The sequence below is a fragment of the Danio rerio genome, chromosome 8 (assembly GCF_052040795.2).
Source record: "Danio rerio strain M-AB ecotype USA chromosome 8, GRCz13ab, whole genome shotgun sequence".
NCBI lineage: Eukaryota > Metazoa > Chordata > Actinopteri > Cypriniformes > Danionidae > Danio > Danio rerio.
Window position 1 is genome coordinate 17,444,069 of NC_141028.1, and position 24,932 is coordinate 17,469,000.

The 24,932-nt window shown below is 35.8% G+C and overlaps 1 protein-coding gene across 20 annotated transcripts in view; it reads right to left on the reverse strand.

The window, feature by feature from the left end:
* The window catches only part of agbl4 (AGBL carboxypeptidase 4), a 680,504-nt gene that overhangs the window by 235,825 nt on the left and 419,747 nt on the right, over positions 1 to 24,932 (reverse strand). For all 20 annotated transcript variants that reach the window (XR_015497064.1, XR_015497066.1, XR_015497062.1 and 17 more), the window contains 1 exon segment: positions 1,865 to 1,904. Coding sequence is in view for 4 of the 20 variants with exons in the window: in XM_087263312.1 (XP_087119438.1) it covers positions 1,865 to 1,904 (40 nt within the window). In the remaining 16 variants the exon portion in view is untranslated.

Below are 24,932 nucleotides of genomic sequence, written 5' to 3' on the forward strand. Positions count from 1 at the left end.
ATCCACTATGGAGACATCTGATAAATCAGACTAAGCTGAAGGAAAGTTTATCAATGAATGAATATTATTATTTTTAAATTGTTTATTTTATTATTATTATTATTATTATTATTATTATTATTATTATTATTATTATTATTATTATTATTATTATTATTATTATTATATCATTATGGCTGTATTAATGCAAAATGCATACATTTTTCAATTTTTTTATTGAACTTAAATTTTATTTTATTTTAATAAATCTATTTTACACTAGATACATAAAAAAGTTACACTCAGAAGAAAAAGAACGGTCCCCAGAGAAACACATCAAATTGTAAAAGTTAATCCAAGAGCCATTTAAAGAAAAAGGTCATACATTCTTTGTTAAGAGACTTTCATTTTGCTGGCAAAGCTTAAAAATTTGTAATAAAACAAACAATAAATAAAGAAAGAAATGAAATCCTTTATATGTTGTTCTTTAAAAAAAAAAAAAAAAAAAAAAAACATTTAACCTATGAAGATCCACTGCTAAAAACATATGCCAGAGTAGTTGGTAGTTCAATCCACTGCGGCGACCTTTGTTTTCTGATTTTAAGCACTTTTAGTAAACAAATGTACTAATTATGTAAGTATAAGTACGTCGCCCTATCTGTAAATATCAGAATGTTGGGTTTCAATGTATTTCCAAAGATATTTGTATGCATGTGAGTGAAAAAAAAGTATATTTATTAAATCCAAGGGCACCTGGGAGGACATGCCGAGATCTCATTAAGGAATATGGACACACATATGTTAATTTCTATGATTTCCACACCACACACACATATATACCTATGTAAAATGTTGCAGTATCAGTCATCTAAGAGTGTGAGCTGCTTTCCATATAGCGGGAAAACAAGTTTCCGTCCCACTCCAGAGGTCAGAGTGCATACACACTTTGCACAAGGAATCCTAATAAGCCGCAGCCTTATAGAAAACGACAAGGACGAATGAGCTCATTTACCGCTCAGATTCTTCATTTATAGCAACTAAAACACCCCGTTCACCTCATCAATAAGTCATTAGGCACATCTGTAGCCCGGTGATCTAATACCAGTTTAGTAGTAGTTTTAATAACCGCATTCAGGGAGTTCTAGATCAGCAAAAAAAAAGCACAACGGCTCTCCAGAGTCCCACCGTGGTCTGCTTGTGCACAATTGTGGAGTTTTTATGGAGGAAAAGTAGATTTTACTGCACGCTGAAATCAGCAAAATTACAATCCCAAAATGGCAAGAGCTGTAGAGTGAGGAGGGGAGAAAACGAGAGAGAGCGAGCCAAAAAAAAAGAAAAGAAAAGAAAAAAAGTCACTTTCATTATATAACCCGAAACGAGGTAAGCTAAAAAAGCCCATGTTGCGCCGTGCGTGTCTTTTGTGAAGTTGTGAAGGTCAGCGGTACAGTCTTGTGTGGCTTTAGGGAACAGATGCTGAGCAAAGCTGGGGAAATTAGCCTACTCCACGTGCCTTACATAAACATTATTTTAATCAAAGTGTATTAGAGCAAGCCAGATATTTTAGACATATGGGGGCCTGCATCCCCCATCTGTCTCTCCTAGAGCTCCGAATGCAGTTTCAGCCTTCACAGAAAACATTCAGCCTCCCATAGAGACTCGGAGACACAGACTGTACCCGCTGCTCTGGGACAGGCAGGCCCGAGGTGTTACGACAGGATGGCCAAAATGCTGACTAAAAGGCCTCTTTTTGCAGGTTTTTGCTCTTGGGGTGCAGCTGATGCTTGTTGTGTGAAGTGAGGAAAGTCACAAAGTCTCCTGGAGTATATAGTGTCGTGAGCTGAATAACAAACAAAACAAGCAGACAAACTCAAATTTGCGCACTCACCGGGGTTGGTGATGGTCAGAAGATCCAGCCTTCGTTGTTGCTGAAAGAGAAACAAAGGAGACATCAGAGTCAGAGAGATGAAACACATCCAGACGGAGACATTTCTTACTTCTTCTTCTTTTTTTTTGTAGTGGGAAATCAAAGTTTGTGCTGTCTGCCTGTTAAGCACATTTTGCTCTCTATCTCTCTCTGGAGAGATAAAAGTGTGTCATGCATTTCACGTCAATTTTATGTAAATATATGTATATATACAGAGTATATATATATCACCCTGAGAAACAGAACGGTTCTGGTGTTACATTTCACTTTAGGTTTATTCACTGCAAAAAAAAAAAAAAAAAAAAGATTTGATTTAAAATCTGTATTTGGACCTGTTAATAGGAATTAAATGTACAATACAACAATGTTATTTCAGTAAAACTAAGTAACTGTTGTAGGTTTTATTTAGTGGTTAAACTAGATTTCTGTTTCAATTTGCTGTTTTTATTTTTAAAGCTCAAGTCTGAGTAATTGTGTTTTTGCAGTTTTGTCATTATTTTTTTTAACTGTTAATACAGCATATTTATTAATTGTGTTTTAGTTTAAGTTATATGATAACCCTGATAGATTAGAGCAGGGGTCACCAATCCTGGTCTTGGAGGGCTGGTGTCCCTGCAGGGTTTAGCTCCAACTTGCCTTAAACCACCTGCCTGGATGTTTCAAGAATACCAAGTAAGAGCTTGATTAGCTTGTTCAGGTGTGTTTGATTAGGGTTGGAGCTAAAATATGCAGGACACCGGCCCTCCAGGAACAGGTTTGGTGACCACTGGATTAGAGAGTATGCCTTTTGTGCAAACAAACATTCATTCATTCATTTTCCTCCGGCTTAATTCCTTAATTCATCAGGGGTCGCCACAGCCAAATGAACCGCCAGCATATGTTTTACACAGCGGATGCCCTTCCAGCTGCAACCCATCACTGGGAAACACCCATACACACTCATTCACACACATACACTACGGCCAATTTTGTTAATTTAAGTCACCTATATCACATGTCTTTGGACTGTTAGGGAAACCGGAGCACCAGGAGAAAACCAAGGCGAACACGAGGAGAACATGTGCAAACAAACAAATTAATTAATTTATAAGCAAATGAATAAATAAACTTTGCATGTGGACTTGATAACTGAAATAATATGGACAAAAAACATTGTTTTTTTAGTATAATAAATTGTTCAGGTAATCAAGTAAACTGTTCATTTTTATTAATTGCTGAAATCAGATTCTTGGATTTTTTTAAAGCTATTAATTTTTTTTAAAGCTATAAATTCTAAATAATTTTATTCTGTTTTTTATAATTTGGTTACCTTTTTAAATGTTAATACAGCATTTTAATTTCTTTTATTTTGGTTCAAGTTAATAATTGATAAAAAAAGAGTATGCTTTTTGGCTTATATATATATATATATATATATATATATATATATATATATATATATATATATATATATATATATATATATATATATATATATATGTGTGTGTGTGTATATAGCTGAAAGCAGCAATTATCAGGGCCAAAAAGCCCAGCAACCACATCATAAACAATCATGGCAACAAGCTACAGAATTAGCAACAGAGCAACTGCAAAATTCTATTACTTTTTGGCAGCATGGTCTTAACAAAATCTGGTGGAAATTGGGCTAATGATCTATGGAGAGTTCAAAACAACAGATTCTCAAATTAATTCAAGAAGGTGGAAAGGAAGTTGTAAAGATAAACATAAGTGAAATTTTGGACAAGTGGTGGCGCTAGAGAGTTTGAGTTAGAGAGTGCAAATTTCTTGTGGTTGAAGATCAGACTGTCCTCTATCAGTGTGCCAAATGCAGCAAACGATTCATAGTGCTGCCATAGACTACCAGAGCAGAAGAAAAAGGAGAAGCCGGAATATAATAATAATAATAATAATAATAATAATAATAATAATAATAAGAAGAAGAAGAAGAAGAAGAAGAAGAAGAAGAAGAAGAATTCATGGGCATTTTTTAAGACTGTCACTTGCGAAGTGAATGTAAAAATAAAAGTTATTGCCAGATATATATATATATATATATATATATATATATATATATATATATATATATATATATATATATATATATATATATATATATATATATATATATATATATATATATATATATATATATATATATATAACAATAATAATTAAAAATAATAATAATAATAATAAAAAAATGTCAATTTGGACACTTGACCACCCTGCCTCTGAATAGCTTGATATATAGCATGTGGGCTTTGAGAGATGTGTATTCATGTGGTGCAGTTGATGAGAGAGAAAGAGAGAGAGAGAAAGAGAGAGGGCGTGACAGGCTCCAGCAAATCCACACAGGTCACACTCAAATCGATAAGAGCCCAATCAAAGACTGATGGTGGACACACACACACACACACACACACACACACACACACACACACACACACACACCCCCAATTCAAGAGCTCTACTTTAACACTCTTCTGCTAACAGTACTGCAGGTCCTTCTTACATGAGAGCCACTACACACATAGCAGAGCAGAGAGCAAACACTGATATCATACACACCCTCACAAACACACACACACAAACACATACAGCTCTGCTATTGTCTGGTCATATCCTGACGATTAGCAATTATTCATTGAAGCCACAAGGCTTGATTTGATATGCATAAAATGTTCAGTTTTTTTTTTTTTAGATTGGATGCTAAGTCTGAACATATGAAAAGACAGTTATTAAATCAGTTTTAATAAGTGTTTGTAATGTGTGGAGTGTGTTGTGCTTGATATAGCTTGCGTTCAGCAATATGTTTATTTTTTTTTTAATGGAGCCACTTGACTTGTATGTGATGTGCATTTTAGATCTGCTAAAAATAATAACAGTGTAATATATGCATAAAATATGCTGGCACCTGTCAAAGAAGTATGTGTTAATTCGTTATTTATGCGATAATTGGAGGATATGAGTCGTGACTCATAGGTGCTAACTTTCACTGAGCGTCTTCTTTAGCAAAGTAATGAAAAGCTCTTTTTATACGTCTCTCTCTCTCTTTCTCTCTCTCTTTCTCTCTCTCTCTGTATGTGTGTGTGTGTAATATAACGGTGGTTGACAGTATAGATTAGTTGCAGTGGATTTTGTTTTGACAAACTTTAGGAACAATGTTATTGTTTTATTTTTCAGCTCTCCCCCTGCTGGTGAAAAAGACACATGAACACAGTTCAGCTCTGTTTTCTGAGTTGATCCTACAAGAACATGCTGAGAAAGTAAAACTGAAAGAGAAGCTGCACTGCACTAAAAATATACATTAATATTAAATATCATTATAATACAAAGGTTTGTTTTGCATTTTAAACGCTAGTTAACGTGCAATATATGTGCATATATTTACATATCAGAGTCATGGGATCAGAAAGTCAATATCGCTCCTCCAAAACCTTGTTGTCTGCTGCCTACATATGCTGCATGTATAAGTGAAATGAAACACTGCACAAATAGAGCTCCTCTTACAAAGGGAATAACAGAACACATGATGCAGTGTGTTTTTATGCTTATTCTGTACTAGTAATAACATTATATGTAAGAACTAAGTTCTTAGTTAATAAGAACTAGTGTTGTCAAGCAATTAAACATGACTAAATGCATCCAAGATGATAGTTTATATGTATATACAGTAATTCTGTAAATACTGTGTATATTTAAAAAGTTATATATACGTATAGTTGAAGTCAGAATAATTAGCCCCACTGAATTATTAGCCCCCTGTTTATTTTGTTTCCTCAATTTCTGTTTAAATGAGGGAAGATTTTTTAAACACATTTCTAAACATAATGGTTTTAGTAACTTTTTTCTAATAACTAATTTATTTTACTTTGCCATGATGACAGCACATAATATTTGACTAGATATTTTTCAAGACACTTCTTTACAGCTTAAAGTGACATTTAAAGGCCTAACTAAGTTAGTTAGGTTAACTAGGCAGGTTAGGGTAATTAAGCAAGTTATTGTAATGATGGTTTGATCTGTAGACTATCAAGAACAAAATATTTTCAAGGGGCTAATAATTTTTAACATTAACATAAAAATAACTGCTTTTTTGCAGAAGTAAATATGAACTTCTATTTTGGACATGTATAATTGTGAATAATTGTTTGACAGCAATAATTAGAACAGCTTAACTGTTTGTATTGCATGAAATACACAAGGGATAATGTAAATCAGTTCTCGCAGAATAAAGACAGGGTAAAGTTATTTAAAATTAAGGACTTAATTCTGCGAAAACAACCACCATGATTACCACCAACTATTATATTATACATTAATTATATTATAAGAGTTAATAATAAATTAACTATTTATTAATTAAACAAAGCTGACAGAAAGAAAAGAAAAAGGCTGAATGCAGCCTACATTAACCTACTAATTATTCAGTCACAAGAAGGCGCCAAACAGTCAAAAACAGCAGTGTGGCATAATACGCATACAAATATATATGAAATATGTATATATATTAAAAACAATAAAAACAATGTGGCAATTTTATAGTTGCTCTGCTAACACAACAACTATTAACAAATGACTAGTTTTCTACAACTACAGGGCATAATATAGTACAATACAATACAGTATACGGTATTAAAAACTATAATATTACAATTTTTAACTACAGTTTATCAGTTTACTATACTACAGTAATGTGTAGTAGAATTCCATATTAAAAGGTTGTTTGTAAATACTAAGTATAATATAATAAATATAATATATACAATATAATACGCTTTACTAAAATATGATTCAAAAACACTACAGTATTTACTATAAATTACTATAGCATTTTCTATTCCTGTGAGAGTATTCACAAACACTCTAGATGGTTCCAAATACCTGGATGAGCTTTGTGTTATTAGTTTCAGTAGTTCTTATGTGAAAATAACAAACACTGGAATGACATAACTGACCAATTACAATGAAGCCTTCCAGAAAGCTGTGCAATAAGTATAAATGGTAACACTTTACAATAAGATTGTAATAGTTAATGTGTTAATTAATGAACAAACAATGAACAATACATTTATTATATTATTTGTCAAAGTTAGTTACTATTAGTTAATGAAAAACAGTTGATGATTGTTAGTTAATGTTAACTCACGCTGGATTTTAATAATGCATTAGTAAACGTTGAACTTTGATTAATAAATGATAAAGCATTTTTCATTGTTAGTCTTAAATAAATACATAACGAATGACATCTTACTCTAAAGTGTGATCGTTTAAATAAAGGATATGTTTTGTCAGTATTTATTACAACTGTCTGCCATCTTCAATGCATGCACTGCAGCCTTATAGACTTTGACCACACTCTAAAAACGCCCGGTTATTTTATTTTATTTATTTTTTTCAATTAAATTTATATTACACTTTTTATCCCAACATTAGATTTGTACAAATTAAACCCAACTTTGGGTTAAAAACAACACAGAGAAAATAAATTAGTTATCACAACACAGAGTTATTTAGAGTGAAACAATAACATGCTGTAAACAGTTTATGTTAACCAACGCACAATTTTAACATGCTACATATTGTGTACATTAGGGCTGCAGAATATATCGTTTCAGTATCAATATCGCAATGCGACCGCAATGGTCACATCACAGAAAATGCTAGGTGTTTTATTCCACATCAGGAGCACGCATGTTTATGATGCCCTAAAATGCTTTCTATGTATGCAGCTGGCTTAGTTTTAGAACACAGGTAATGCTGGACTTTATGAAATGATCCAGGACAGAGAGCAGCCCCACTGCAATCCCTCTTTCCCTAGAGCCTGAGACAAGAGCAGTTTAATTATTTGCTATTGGTCTTGCACTATTACCACCTGGAAAGCAGGCGGTAAAACGGATTTCATTAAATGAAGTCCTATTATGCTTTTTACACTTTCAGCTTTCTTTAGTGCGTAAGTAGTTGCTGCTTAAGCATGAAAAAAAGAGCAGCAAAGTTACAAAGCACAAAGTCCGCTCTTCAAAGGGAATTATGTAAGCACTGTTACTGATCTCCCTCAGACGCCTTTGATTGTAGTCCCGACTTCTCTTCCAGGAACATAAATGTCTCAGCATCCCCAATTTAAATATTGCCTGACCAATGGGTTGAGGTCAGGTTAGTAGTATGTTGTTGCTATGTCCAACTGTTAACAATTACAGACATAAAGTTAAAGGGAAAAGTATTAAATCATTAAATTCATAATATCTTTTACATTTGTAATTAATTATCAAATATGTGATATTTAACACAGCAAGGACATTTTTATTCACAGAATTTCCTATTATCTTGTTTCTCATAGAGAAAATTGCTTTTTTTTTTTTTTAGTCTGGCTGGAATGAATTTTTTAAATAATTTTTTTAAGGTCAATATTATTAGCCTCCTTAAGAAATCATATTTATCAATTGGCTACAGAACAAACCACTGTTGTCCAAGGATTTGCCATATTACCCCAATTTAACCTTAATTAAACTATTTTTGCCTTTTAATTAGCTAGTATCTCTCAAATTAACCAAAATATAATGTGCCATCATCATGGCAAAAACTAAATAAATAAATTATTAGAAATTTGTTATTAAAACTATTATGTTTACCAATGAGTTAAATAAAATTCTCTCTATTAAACGACATTTGAGAAATATTTGAAAAATGATTACAATTTCAGAGGAGGGCTAATAAATATAGTTAAATATGCTAAATAAATGTTGCCTGTGACCTGTTTTCATGTGATTTTGACATAACCTAGTGTTTATGTTAACTAGAATTCAGCTTAATACACACACGGCTGACTGCCAGCCAGCATTCTGTGAATCTGTATGCAGAGTAAGTGCATAGATATTTACATTAGATGTCACCGACGCTATTGCTGTCTTTTGTAAGGAATGCGCCAATAGAGCCGCCATTTTACTACACTCCTTTGAAATGAATGTGGGCCCAAGCAATATATCTGGATGCAGCCTTTATGATGCAAGCTGAGATTGCATCACTCAGCGATGCAATGTCAGACACAATGCACTCAATAGAATGAGTGACATCACTGTGACGGGTAAGGGTAGGGGTGGGGTTAGGTTGAGTGCATTAAAGCATTGGATGCACCTCAGACTGTACTGCACCAGGTCTGCATCCAGACCCCTCTCGGCCCAAGGAGCATCGGAGGACTGTCATTCAGAGCCATAAATATATACACATATATATTTGTATATTAGTAAAGCACAAAGTAATATAATGGGTTATGTCTGTATTTATATAGCACATTTACCTTCACAATCATGAGTGGGGGTGGGGGGGGTCTACACACTACCACCAATGTGCAGCATCCACTTTGATGATGCAACGACAGCCACAGGACAACAGCACCAGTGCGCTCACCTCTCACCAGCTATAGGGGGAGTGGATAGACCATTATACAGCCAATTTAGTGGACGGGGAGCCCATGATGGGTAAGGGCCGATGCAAGGATAGCCAGGACACTGGGTTTACATCCCTACTTATTAGTGTCATGGGATTTTTAATGACCACAGAGAGTCAGGACCTCAGTTTAACGGCTTCTTCGAAAGTAGGCACCCACTGACAGTATGGTGTCCTGTTCACTATACTGGGGCATTAGGACTCACACAGACCGCAGACCGCAACAATTTGTTTGTGAAGGAATCTTTTTCGAATGTTTGTGAATGAATCGATTCGTGTGAACCATCAATATCCCTGCGTCTCAATGTGCATTTCCATCTTTCTAATCTAAATAGTATAAAGATTTGTAACATTTAGTAATTTAGGATGGATAACATGCACATTGAGGTGCAGACGCTGTTAATGTTGTAACTTCAAAAAATAGCCATTACTTCACTTAGCCGACATTAATACATGTTTCTGGCACCACAGCATCTTGTTGTCATATTTAATTTACATTGTTTGCTGATTTTATACACCCAAACTAGCATAAGCCTATAGAATATAGTGCGAGTTGGTGCTACTTTGCCTTATGGTCAGTGCAGTAAGTGACTGTATTATTATCAAGAACATTACTTGCTGAGCACAAAAGTTTGTAACATACAAAGTTCTAAAAAAAAATATCTTGCCTATGAAATGCTATGCCTTTATGCTTTGTTTTCTTTGATTGGTTATTTCTATACCCATTTGCAGTGCAAAAATTGAGCATCTTCAGATTGGCTTTAGTCTTGACTAGTGCGGTGGAATGACTTTTTTTCCTGGGAGCACTGTACAAATATGGTGGCGGAATTGACGCATGCTCAGGGTTTGTATGTGAAAGTGTTTTATCTATGGAGTAAGTGAAGCACAATTTGTAAAGACACCGCCCTCTGCTGGAAAGTGGTCGTGGAACAGCAGGTCATTTGCATTTAAAGAGACATTCAGAAACAGTACACTTAAAAAAAAAAAAAAGGAGGGTTACACACAACTCATTCATGTTGTCCCAACACAAATCAATCAAGTTAAATTAACAAATCTAAGTGCTTTGAACATAAAACAATTTAACTCCCCCCCCCCCCCCCCCCCAAAAAAAAAAAATAAAAATCTAAAGAACTGTGTTGATTCAGCTTATTTTAAATAAGTAGTCTGAACAAGGAGTGTAGAGCCTGATTAAGCCCCCAAAGTGATGCTGCAAATGAGACCCTTAACCACACTAGCTTTAGCCCAAACAAAGGAAAAGCAGATAGTGTGCTCTTGCGTTCACCAAAAAATGGCCATTTAAAGCACTTTATGCCAAATGATCCGTAAGGTATTTTGAACTGAAGCTTCATAGACCCATTCTGGAGACACCTGAGACTAATATAATAGGCACAATAAGGCATAATAGGATCCTTTTAAAGTATGTTTGGTGCCAGAATGCGAGCCATAACGCAAAAATATACTGTATAGTGCTGCCACTGAACGCTATTCATTCTACACGGCTTCTCCCACTGACAGATCAAACCAGTCGAGAGCCTCCTTTCTTCTACACCAATTAGAGGCTCTGAAAAAGGCCAGTTGCTGCATTCCTTTGATCTGACCTTTGTTAGTTTTGCTCTACCTTGTTGGTACAGATCCAGCATTTCAGACGGAAACGGCAAGTGGAAAGAGCCGGGGGCTGCTACAATACACCTGTCCACCAATTGACACCAGCCTTCACCCTGCTGATATCACTTTTGACCTTGTACTTCCTGACTGAATTCTGTCAGCTCCGGCAACATGCGGTGCATTCTCTCAAGTTAAAGGGGTAGTGCACCCAAAAAGGAAAATTCTGCTATCATTTATTCATCTAAAACATGTTCTGAACCGGTTTGAGTTCTTGTTTCTGTTGAACACAAAGCAAGATATACTGAAGAACGATGACTTCTATAGTATTTTATGTTGTAATTATTATGGATGTTGATGGTTGTTTTTCCCCCGATATTCCTAAGAATAGCTTGTTTTGTGTTCAACAGATAAAAGAACCACTTGGGTTTGAGTAAATGTTGAGGAAATTATATTTTTGGGTAAACTATCCCTTTAATCTTGCATATTTTTTTGCATATCATGCTGCGGTGTTCGTACATGTTTAAAACCCTCCAGATTATCGGCAGGGTTAATGGTTGGAATAGACAGGGTAAGAGACTGCATTGCTATTCACTGTGTCCGCATCCAGAAGTCCTCCTCATTTATAGTGCTTACATAAACATGATTATCTTCATAATGATTGAACAAATTGTGCTTGTGTATATGAAATTACAAATGACAAATTAAAATACTGTAAAATTTCTTTGCATTTTAACTTTGTAAACTTTAAAATCATGGGTCTCCTCACAGTTGGTGTCTCATTTTGTGAGCCAACTGACAGTTCGCTCAACTCTTTTTCCCCTGCACTGTCGACCATGCCCATTCCTCCCTCTGCTCACAGCGCTCCACGCTTTATCTTGGAGGATTTTTTGAAGGATTTCTGAGGTAGATTTGAACTGAAAACGAGGAGTTTCTTGGCCCTTTAACAATAAATTAAGTCAGAAATTAGCTCATGACAATATGTGGTATAAATTCAGAGAAACTGATAATTTATTTAATGCAGATATTATGAAGAATAATTATATTTTTCAACTGAAGATCCCATTTGTGTAACAAGGTCCACTGAAGTCAAAGTGCAGGAAGCCAAGTGCAGTTTATCATGCGGTCTAAAAACAAAAATATGGCAGAAAATCATAATGGAATTTATGTAGTAAGTGAATCATGCAAAATTTATTGTAAGAAACTTTTCAGGTTGATGTTTTAACTGATTGAAATTATGAACCCAGGCTCATTCTAAAAACATAACTCTGCACATTTCTGGGGAGTGCCAAATACATCCCAGAAGGTATGTTTTTTAGGAGTTTTTGTTTTCGCAAAACAAATTTCTCTCACTAGTGCCATTAGCGCCTGTTGTTCTCTCGTAAATGCACCAGGGACAGCTGTCGGCTGACTGACTGACCCACCCTCCTCCTCCCCAATCCCAACCAATACTGTTTTCAAAAGTACAGATTGACCCATCCACCCACTTCTCTAAACCCAACTGACAGTTTTAAAAAGCAATCGAGAGAAAAAAGGCCCTTTTTGACCACGTTCTCACTTTGTTATTTACTTTTTTGGCTTGTTTTGGTCTTACCTGCTTTCTGAAACCGTTCTTCACTGGCCTCGAACCATATTGTTGTGTTTAACTACGATAAGTCTATCTTAAGTCTATCGACGTACATGGCAAGCTGGTAGCACAAAAAGGAACGGTGTCACACCGCTCTATAGCTTTCATTTAAAAAATAAAATGCAGCCATACGCACTTCTGGCTACAAAATCCACGATCTCCAGAAATGTATATAGGGCTCTTGTACGTTTTCAGAATGAGCCTATGCTGGAAATTACGATTACTAACTATATATATATTTGATATGTTGATTCCTAAAATTGGAGGATTGCCATCATGTACGGCGTCAGTATGTTGTGGCGTAAAAGAACCGGTGATCTAGTTTTTTTAATTGGTTTATTGAAACAAACTTTTTGCATGATACGGTTTGCAAAAAACCTAAACTTCCCATCACTACTAAATAGAAAGGATGGCAAAACCAAGAGCACACTCACCAACAGCGGGGTTAAAATAAACAAAGATGGACCAGGAACAAAGGAAACATGAGGTATATATAGCAAACACTAGGAATCACATGACATGACAAAACCAAAGAGAAACAAGACACATGACAAAGACAACCAATGAAGAACAAGACACATGGCTAAATCAACCAATGAAAACATGACACACACACAACAAGGCAGGAAAAAGCAAGACAAGACTACAAAACAAAAGACAAGACAACAAGACACACCTTACAATTTGTCAGACAATGACACACACTTAATAAACTTAGATTTGAATTAAGCAATTTAAATTACTTATAATGTAATTTAATTGTATTCCATTGCAGACATAGCAATTAGAAAAGTTATTTAAATGTAAATTCAATGATGTAATCAGTAATTACAAATACATTACTTTTTTTTTAAAGTAACTTACCCAACATTGCTTGTAATAATTGTGTCCATTTCTTTGATCAGTTTTTCATTCATATCTCTGACTCATGATTTTTTTTGGTCCACTTGTTTTGTAAAGACCAAGGTTCTAACGGAAGTGTTCACATTTATTCAAACGAATCATGCAACTGAACCCAAAGAGCTGTGAACACCACCTTGGAGTTTTCCTTCTGCAGTCCACAACAAGTGCACATAAACTGATGTTTTCTCAGATTACAGGGTTTAGTGTAACACATACACACTACAAGTGACACTGTCTGCATGGATAAGATACTTAGTGTATTCCAGGAAAAGGGGGAACAGAAAGACACAGAAAGAGAGAATCACATTAGGAGAGGCAATCCTAGGCATGGAAATAGGATTGTATTAATCTTTATCAAAGAGTGCCAAGGATTCCCCTCTGAACAGTGGCAGTCTGCTTTAGGAGCACACAGTGGGTGTCCTGGGCCTCGCTGGAGTCAAAAGGCTTTCTTTATTGTGAATGGAGCACAATATCTAGTCTCTTTCAACAGCGGAAAACTCAGCCACAGGTGAACAAGATGGAGAGAGAGAGAGAGAGAGAGAGAGAGAGAGAGAGAGAGAGGTTGCCTGGTGACTAAAAGCTGAGAAACAGGCCGCAACACGTGGGACGCCTGCACACCTCAACAGATGCTGGGGTGAGAGACTTTCACCCTGTGTCAAAAAACCCAATGCACACTGTCCAATTACCAGAGCCAAAAAACAAAAGCTCTCAGGATACACAAACACACGTTTACTAAAAAGACTACTATTATAACTGCAGCTGGTAGACTTATTTCTTTTCACATTCTCTTTTTATTTCAATCTTTTGTGTAATGCACCTTCAGCACCATTATATTATTAATAACATTTCACATAATAAGTATGACATTTGAATTATTTAACTCTATGATTATTTGATTTGTGGCTATCATTGACTATAATTTGAATGTAGACAAATATTGACTATTATGTATATTTTTGAAGAAAACAAGATTTTACTTTTTTACAGTTCACACGTAAATTTTTTAAAGATTTTTTACAGGAAATGACACTTCTTCCAAACGATAATAAGACGAAGCACAAGAGCCAATATATCATAGATATATATAGACATGAATAATTTTGAGCTTGACTGTATATATTTTAATCATAATAAAAATATATGGTAATGTTTCCTATTATTATGACATTTTATTCATTAATTTCTCAACTGTATTATTTTTTAGACTTTTAAATAAAACTAGACTATATTATTTTTCATAATTACAAGGAAAACATTATACATTTAAATTTTCAGGTTTTTTTTTTTAATAAACCTTGCCAAAAAATACAGCAATTTTTAAAATAAAAAGCTTTTGTAACATTATAAATATATTATAGAAATGCACTGTATCTTCGGATTATCATTAATGAATAAAATCATTAAAAAATACCGTAATATGTCATGAATTTCACACACACACACACACACACACACACACACACACACACACACACACACACACACACACACACATGCATATTTTTTTCATTCATTCATTTAATCATTTTCTTTTCAGCTTAGTTTCTTTATCAATTTTCTTTATCAATCTTTATCAATTATCCAAAGTGACTTACAAATGAGGACAAGGAAGCAATTTACACAACCATAAGAGCAACAATGAATAAGTGCTGTAGGCAAGTTTCAGGTATGTAAAGTGTAAGAAACAAAGCAAAGAAGCAAAGTAATTTTTTTTTTTATACAGTTTTTTTTATGCGCTAATACAGTTAGCGGTAGAACCAGAGAGGCAATTGCAGATTAGGAAGTGAAGTGGAGACTAAACAGCGAGTGACTGTTCTGATGCAGTTAGGGAGTTCATTCCACCAACTGGGATGGGCAGAATGGAGAAAGTGAATGGTTCGGGAAAGTTAATTTTTTTGTTTTCTATGTTTTTTTACACAGTGGATGCCCTTCCAGCTGTAACCCATCACTGGGAAACACCCTCTTATTCACACACATACACTACGGACAATTTATCCCACCCAATTCTCCTATAGCACATGTTTTTGACTTGTGGTGGAAACCGGAGCACCAGGAGGAAACCTACGCGAACATGTGGAGAACAATCAAACTCCACACAGAAACGCCAACTGACCCAGCCGAGGCTCGAATCAGCGACCTTCTTGCTGTGAGGCGAGAGCACTACCCACTGCTCCACCATGCTGTCTACATATTTTTTTTAATAATGAAAAAAAGTTTTGCATTATCATAAGCTTTTAACTGTGCATATTTCCTCCCAGTGTCTTCCCGTACAACTATTTGTATTCCCTGACACTTTTACACTGTTTTATTTTGAATATTTTAACCAAACTATCTAAACTCCTGCTGAAACTTTTCCTTCCTCTCCTGACCTACATTCAGTCCAAAACTGCAAATAGGGCAGACATCCCAAAGTTTTCGTCTTAAAATGTCATTTATCTTATCAGGGGCATCCGCACCTTTTCAAAAGAGTCTTAATCTGTGCAAGGTGCAAAACTGCACGACTGCAATTAAGAGGGCTGGCCACCAGACAGACCAAAAAAAAAAAAACCTACACCAGCAGAAAAAAAATAATAATCACTCATTTAATGCACATTTTATCTTATAACAAAATTACTAATTCATGCACAGCCTCCCCGAAAACCCATTTGCAATATTTCCTCCTGAATTTCCTCTTCTTATTTGCCGATGATTATCATGGGTGGGTTACGTTATTGAAAAATACACCCAACAATTTGACTCTCATTTCGCATGCATGTAAGGTCAATATATTGAGATTAACCCGAGCTCCCCCATCCTAACCATTCATTTAAAAAATGCATACGCCGACTGCAGGCTCAATTACTGGACTCAAAATATGGGATACACAATAAAGAGAAAGTTATATTAGCAATTAAGTGAGAAGACAAGGCAGACTTTATACGTTTACTCAGGGATAAACTTGTTCTGTGCCATAAACTAGCTGATGGTGGGGATCTGTCATGAATTATGGACCCCAGCGGAGCCCGATTCCTCTATAAACACACACATAGGCACAGCCCAGCAGTGATGAGGTAAAGCAGATTAACGCTGAACTATTTAAACCATCTGCCGGAGTCACAGTAGCAGGAGTCATCGTCACTGGCATCAATTCCCCCAGTACCCCTCAGTCTGACGCCAGCCATCCCATAAAGAAGAGAAGAAGAAGAAGAAAATGAGAGCGAGTGAGTCAACAATCTGACTCACCTCATCTTACAAAGGGAAACACTCTTATGTAGGTGAGTCATCAGCGGCCCAAACACACACACATATATATACACATTCGGCTTTGCTCGGTTCACCTTTCCCCCCTCTGGGATGACGCTTTCCTTTTTTTCCAGGCCTGATCTGAGGGATGAGCTCACCGTGAGGTCATCTTCCCCTGGGTCTCTCTCTTCACTGCGCACTTACTGTCATATTCACCCCAGCGCTCTTCATCCGGTTCGCAACATGGGATGCTTTGTCATGGAAAATAGCCCATTGTGTGGCAAAAATTAAAAGTAAAAGATACGAGGCTTTTGAAAATGCTTCATTAGGATAATTACAGATATATGAGCAATTATAATATCAGCTAATTATAGAGCTGTAGACTGGCAGCAGCAATTGATTGGCTGAATTAAAGGTGCAGTATGTAAGTTTGACACCCAGTGGTTGATCTAGGTATTGCACTTCAGGATCAAAACAAACACAAGAGCAGGTTGCCAGATTTGAGAACCAACAGGAGTCTTACGATTAGGGATGTCCCGATCAGGTATTTTTGCTCTCGAGTCAAGAGTCCGAGTCATTTGATTTTGAGTATCTGCCGATACCGATACCGTTACCCGATACGATACTTCTATAATACATAAAAAATAATAAAGAAGAGCGAAGAAACAGATTCAGGATGTTCCTTATTTTTTTATTTATTAATTCACCTTATTTTAATTTTAATTCCATCTTTAAATTGAATTTACCTTATTTTTATTGTCTATTTTACTTCACAGGACAGAAATTCTTGTATTAAAATGTATAATAAAAAAAAAATAAAACATTTTATATGTATTTGTAATACACTATTGTCCTTCAATACAAGCAGTCAGATATACAGTTGAAGTCAGAATTATTAGCCCCCTTTCGACATTTTTTTTCTTTTTAAATATTTTCCAAATGATGTTTAACAGAGCAAGGAAATTTTCACAGTATGTCTGAAAATTTGTTTTCGTCTGGAGAAAGTTTTATTTATTTTATTTCAGCTAGAATGAAAACCGTTTTAAATTTTTTGAAACCCATTTTAAAGACAAAACTATTAGAACCTATAAGCTATATATTTTTTCGATAGGCATAGAACAAACCATTGTTGTACAATAACTTGCCTAATTACCCTATCCTGCCTAGTTAACCTAAGTAACCTAGTTAAGCCTTTAAATGTCACTTTTAGCTGTATAGAAGTATCTTGAAAAATATCTAGTAAAATATTATTTACTGTCATCGTGACAAAGATAAAATAAATCAGATATTAGAAATTAGTTATTAAAACAATTATGTTTAGAAAGTTGTTGAAAAAATATTCTCTCTATTAAACAGAAATTGGGGGGGAAAAAAACAAGGGGGGGCTAATAATTCAGGGGTGCTATCCGCTTGTTAAGTGGTGACGTGATTGTGATGTATGTATACTGTTTCCGCGTCCAAGCCGCCATTCATTTGAGTGGAGAAATCATTCGTTTATGATCACGTTTTATTCCTATCAAACATTAAAGTTAATTTTACATAAAGTCATAGTGTACACAACAATCTCTGGGCTTGCTGCATAATAAATACCAAACATTTTTAAATTTATAAAAAATGAATCACTTTCTGGCCATCGGATATTAGGCATGGACATATATACTGCCATCGTAATTTTCGAAAACATTAAATCGCTTTGTAAACGTTTATTATTACCATTTCATAAGTCTCCCCATTCAGTTGAATAGAGCGCTTGGACCCGGAAGCCGCTTCGCGTGACGTCACACAGCGGATTAATTCTGACCTCAACTGTATGTACTGTACCTTTAATTTTACCCGTTCAAAGTAAACTCAAACAATATAATATAATATAATATAATATAATATAATATAATATAATATAATATAATATAATATAATATAATATAATATAATATAAATATAATATAATATAATATAATATAATATAATATAATATAATATAATATAATACTTGCTATAAAATCTAAATAAAATCAAAATACAGTTAACAGTATACTAGCCACCCAGTATCTCTAGATTACTGAAAATAGCTTACATTCAATTACTAAATATTAGCTTTATATTTTGTTCTAGATGTGTCAAGAACTGATTTAACAAATTTTATAGCACATTGTGGCTGTGTGGAAACTGAATTGTGCAGCAGATCAGCTGTAGAAGAGTAGAGGACTGGACTGTCTACTCTATCGCGTGAGCAGGAGAACCTTGACTTTAAAAATACCCCACAACAAATAAAAGATTCATTTCTTTGGAGAGCGCTTGCTCCCTTCGGACTTGAAACGTCGTGCCGCCCACCTGCAGACGAAAACTGCAGGCCCGGACCAGAGAAATCTAATCACCCTACAGTCAACTCCGCATTTCAACCTATTCAGCACTTAAAAGCCATGATTGAATTTCATCTTGATGCCATTAAATATTTATAAAGGCCAATTAGAAGGGCAGCTCTTGCTGGCGGTAAAGACTCCTCTCCATCATCCACTCCTGCTCTCTATCAGGTCCTGCCTCTGAAAGATCACCCTTAAAGGTCCCCTGAGGTGTCTTGAAATGCGCAGCTTTGTTCGATGCGTGGTGTAATTTTGAACTGAAACATGAAGACAGGGCGGGGCGTATTGATTAGCCCCTCCCCTTTTAGAAAATTTGCCAATAGCATTTAGTTCATATCACAGCTCTGCCAGTATTTGAGCTAAAGTGCATCTGACTTATGAAAGCCAGAGTCTATAATTGTAATGCGGCAACCTGTATGACATTACAGCAAAACCAGACTTCAATGGCATTAATGGAAAGTATATTTTCACTGTCTGTATCATTTATCTCCTATCTAGTCCATTAGGTGTTTAGTTTAAGTAACAATTTTCACTATTAACTAGTAGCTAATTACTTTGCTGTTATTAATATATTGGTTGTTTATTTGTGATTGTACATCCCCAACCCTACTCAATACCTAAAACTAAATCTAATAACTATTATTAGACAGCAAATTTAAGAGTTCACACTTAGCTGATGATTTACAAAGCTTATATGGCATGCTGTCTCGGGAGAGAGCCCCGAGCTCAAGGGCTCCTCGAGCCCGGGGCCTCCTCCCGTTGGCAGAGCAAGAAGGGAGCCCGAGCTCGGTGGATCTCAGAACTCCCCTGCTGCTGTAGCTAAGGGAACGTAAGGGATTAGACAAGCTTGATTGTTATGTATGTTGAATGTCTTTGGATGGTGGGAGGAAACCGGAGAACCCGGGGAAAACCCACGCGGACACGGGGAGGACATACAAACTCCCCACAGAAACACCCACCGGTCCTATGGAACTAGGGCCGGCAGTATTCTTGCTGTGTGGCTCGCAGTGCTAACCACTGGACCGCCGTGCCGCCCAATCACAGGTAAAGGAGGAGAATAGGGGAGGAGGGGGGTTTCTTCAAAACGAAGATAAAGTGAACTGAAAACTGAGGCTATTTATAGTGGCTTAGGGCTCATATGATTGGAAGATTAGTGATTAGCAAATGCGAGACTGGCCGTGATAAATCATAAGCACGTGATCCTCTCGAAATTAGTTTATGAATAAACTTCACTTAGGAGATTATTGAGCTAAAAGTAGTATGTAATGTTTTGTTATTAGCAGGAGTTGTCAAATAAACTCCTAATACCTGAAATAAAGTGTGACCTTTCACTATTTATTCACCAAATAGTAAATTGTAAATCCTGTTTTTTGTGTTTCTCCCTGCTTTGTAATGACAAACACAGAAAAGTTCAGATGAACACTGTGTCAGCTACTGTTTATTATTTTCTCGTAACTCTGTATTTGGTAGTATTAGGAGCTTTTAACATATACTAAAGAAAATTAATAACAAAAGAGCATAATATCTTCTCATAACTTACACATTGAATAATTTGAATAATGACTGGCTTTAGTTGTGAACTGTAGGGGGCAGGCCACTTCAAATACTTGAAAGGAGTGACACGTAGGACAACCCAACCCCCCACACCACAATTATGGTTATTATACATTTAGTTATTACACATAGTTCTTACAGTAATTCAGCCTGATCACACGTGGAAACGTAAGTATTTAATGTTTTTTTGCAGTTTAATGGCTAATTTGGTACAAATTCATACAAGTTCAGTCAAACGAAAATGTGCAATTTTAAAAACGAGGCGTCACAACCCCTAAACCCAACCGCCATTAGGTGAACAAATCGTACTAAATTGTACAAATTAGATTGCACAAATTCATAAAAATTAGCCACTAAATGAAAAAAGTTAAGAATTGTCGTGAGATTGCTTTGAGTAATTATACATAAATACTAAAATATGCTAATGTATCTTGAATGCTCCTTATTCAGCCACCTTTTCAAACACAGATCACTATGTTGTGTTTTTTTTTTTTTTTTCTGTTGACTCACTTTCCCAAATAGTATGCAGTAAAGCGCATGCTAAAATGTGGGATTTTTATAATGTTAGCATTCTGACATTTTTAATGAAACATTTATATCATCCTAGGCTCATTCTGAAAAACGAACCTCTTTTTGAGATCTCAAATTTCTCTCGCGAGTCGACTATAACTGACTGACTGATCGACTGACCCACCCTCCTCCTTCCCTAAACCTTCCCAATAGTGTTTTCAAAAGCTCCGATAGACCCATCCACCCACCTCCCTAAACCCAACCGACAGTTTTAAAAGAAACAATCCAGAAAAAGAAAAGCCCTCGTCTGATTTTTACCACTGTTTTAAATTTTACCACATTCTCACCCTGTTTTTTAATTGCTTTTTTATTTTTTAAATTCTGCTTTTGTCTTACTGGAACCGCTCTTCACTGGACTCGCACCTCGTTGTGATGGTCAACTCCTCTCTACATCTCAAGTCTGCCAACATACATGGCGAGCTAACTGGACAAACAACGGGAAAGCCATCCATATGAAGGTAAGCTGTCAGCTGATAAGCATAAAAAGGACTCGTAGAGTTCGTTTTAAAGAAGAAATGCTGCCATACAGTATGTACTTCTGGCTACAAAATTCGTAATCTCTAAAATTGCGTATAGGGTTATGTTATCAGAATGAGCCTATCTTGGTATATGTCAAATAGACTAAAGTTTTTACTTGGTAGTCTTATATTTTTTTATAATTCCATTTGCAATGTCCAAAAAGAGCTTCACAATTAAATGAGTTTTTCTTTAATCAGATGTGAATATGCCTATTACATGCACTTGAAAAAATATTTTTGCTGCTTGTTAAAACTACTTGCTTAAAATGAGCCAAAACTAAACAATACTTCAGATAATTTTGAGACAACTTATTTGGTTTATGTTTAATCCCCTTATAACACAAGTTAACTTGTTTTTGTTGTGACAACATGAAGCAATTGTTTTTGTGCAACAGTTTACCCAGCATTTTTACAGCATAAAAAGTTGACTTTTGCCCCTCTGGCTGGTTCTTGGTCCATCTGAGCCCCCCAATTAATAATAAAAAAAGTTCTAGAATTAACTAATGGCTAAATACTGTCTTGTTATTAATATAATTGCTGTTTATATGTGATTGTACATTCCTGATCCTACCCAATACTTCAACCTAACTGATAACTATTAATAAGCAGCAAATTAGGAGATCATTGAGCTAAAAGTCATATGCTATGGTATGTTAAGAGCAAGAATTGTACCTCAAGTAAAGTGTGACCTTTCACTATTTAGTAACCATATAGAAAATTGTATATCCGATTAAAATAATCCTAGAATTCGCACTTTAACTGAAGTCTTCAGTGATGTCATAAAAAAATATTGATTCTAATTGGCGGAAGTGAGAAACCACTTCTTCTGCAAATTGTGTCACTGTTTTAGAGTACACAAGCTTATAGATAAGCGTAAGACTAATACATTGATACTAACACCACAAAAAAGTGTAATTTTGATTTCAAGTCGACAAAAGAAAGCTTCTCCCTGTCTCCTTTTCACATGCAGCTGGGCAAAAGTGCTTGTTAGAAAATGTGTCTAAAACCCTAAAAGAGCAGATCTGAACTGCACTGCAAAGAACAAACGAGACTAATGCATGACATCATAGAGGAATAAGAGCAATATCATGCTCTATAAAGAGCCGGATCCTCGGAATACAATTCATTCCCCGCGGGATCTTCTGTTGTGTGATAAATAGAGCATCAGAGTGAGTTGAGTGTGAATGGAGGCTGGGGGAGAGATGGAGGATGAGAGGATGGGAAGGTGGATGAACAGAGAGAGAGAATGGATGGTTGGTAAAGAAAACAAAAACAGTCTAATCATTTCTGATGCTATAATTGGATTTATAGCTTCAGGAGGGGGCTGATATCAATCTGTGCTGGGATTCAGGAGTGTGTTCAGTTGCATACAGTATTTGATGATGCTAACCGTAAATCACACTCAGAAGTGGCCATCATCTGACCTCTGAAGGGTGCAGGGTGGTTTTATCAGCTAATATGTGCTGTTTGGAACAAGAAGCTAGTGGCCAAAGGCATATATTATTGACACAGAAAAAACTCAGACTGTTACCTTGGTAACGCAGCAGCAATATTCATGTTTATAGTTGCTTTTGTTGTGACAAATAAATGTTGTGCAGTCAATATTCACTCCTGTCTTTATCATTATTTACAACGAATCTAAAATGGCAGTAAATATTATGTCACAACATAGGCTCATTCTGAAAACATAGCTCTATATACATTTCTGAAGATTGTGAGTTATGTAGCCAGAAGTATGTATGGCTGCATTTCATTTTTTAAATGAATGCTACGGGGTGGTATGGCGCCGATCCTTTTCACACTTACCAGCTGACCGCTTACCTCCATATGGACGGCTTTCCGGCTGTCATTAATTTGTTCAGTTAGCTCGCCATGTACATCGGTGGACTTAAGATGCAGAAAGGAGATGACCACGACGATGGGGTTCGAGTCCGGTAAAAAAAATAAATAAACAAGTAAATAACGATGAGGCAAAAATCAGACAAGGGCTTTTAACTTTCTGAATTGCTTGTGGGTGAATGGGTCAATATGTGCTTTTTAAAATATTATTGATTGGCTTTAGGAAAGAGGGAGGGTGGGTTAGTCAGTCAGTCAGTCAGTCATTCAGTCAGTCGACAACGGCCTCTGGTGGATTAATGAGAGAAGAGCAGGCACGAATGGCGAATGGAAAAACGGAGCTCCTGGGATGTATTTGACGGTCTCCATAAATGTATATATAAGTACATTTTCAGACTGAGCCTGGGTTGATTATGTTACATTATGTTTCAAATGTATTGTTTTGTTTTTATTCAGATTTCTAACATTGATAATAATTATTCTTAATTATTGATAATAATTATTCTTAAGCAGCAAATCCTAATAATCTGATTTCTGAAGGATCATGAGACACTTACAATTACATAAATAAATTAAATGTAAAGCTTTTTGGAAAAATAATTAAAAATGTATAATTATCTTTTGAAAGTGTAACAATAGCAGCGCATTTCGGTTGATAAGCGCCGTTGGGTATAGTGCAGAGGAGAAGAACGAAGTGCAGATCCAAATGCAGCATTTAACATACATGTATTAATGAAAGACTGTAACAAAACAAAACTAAAACTAAGACAAGGCAAAACAGACCCGAAAACACTCGGGTATCATGAGAGCAACAAAATGAGAGGGGAACACAAACAGCTATATATAGGCTGCATTTGTATTTAAATGTACAGTATTAATGTGAGCAGTAGGAATCTATTTCACAAGTACTACATCTGCCATTCTGTCACGGTCACATGACCTAGCCGACCTAATGAGCGTCGCTTCTCTCCCATTCATGAATTCTCTCGCGAGGCATCATGGGATGGCGCAGCATGCATGGGATGCGCACTTCAGGAATCTCGCCGGATGTAGTAGGCCATCCGGGTACTTCTCATATACTGATTTTTGAGTTCTATGAATTCGGACATACCACTCGGTTTGCATACTGATTTTAGCGTACTTTATAGTATGGAAGTATGCAGTTTCAGAATGAACCGCATCTGTGTGTGTTTAAATGACCGTCAGCTGAGGCAGGAGAGATTGGTGCAAAGCATACTGGCAGTGGTGGTTCACTTGGTGTGTGTGTGGTTCTCCAGCGATTTGCATAGACTAGATCACTGGGGATCTTGACAGATGTGTGAATTGCATTTCCTGTCATTTTTGTATTCCTTATCAATAAGTTTAAAAAGATTGAAAAAGTATCTTACTAATAA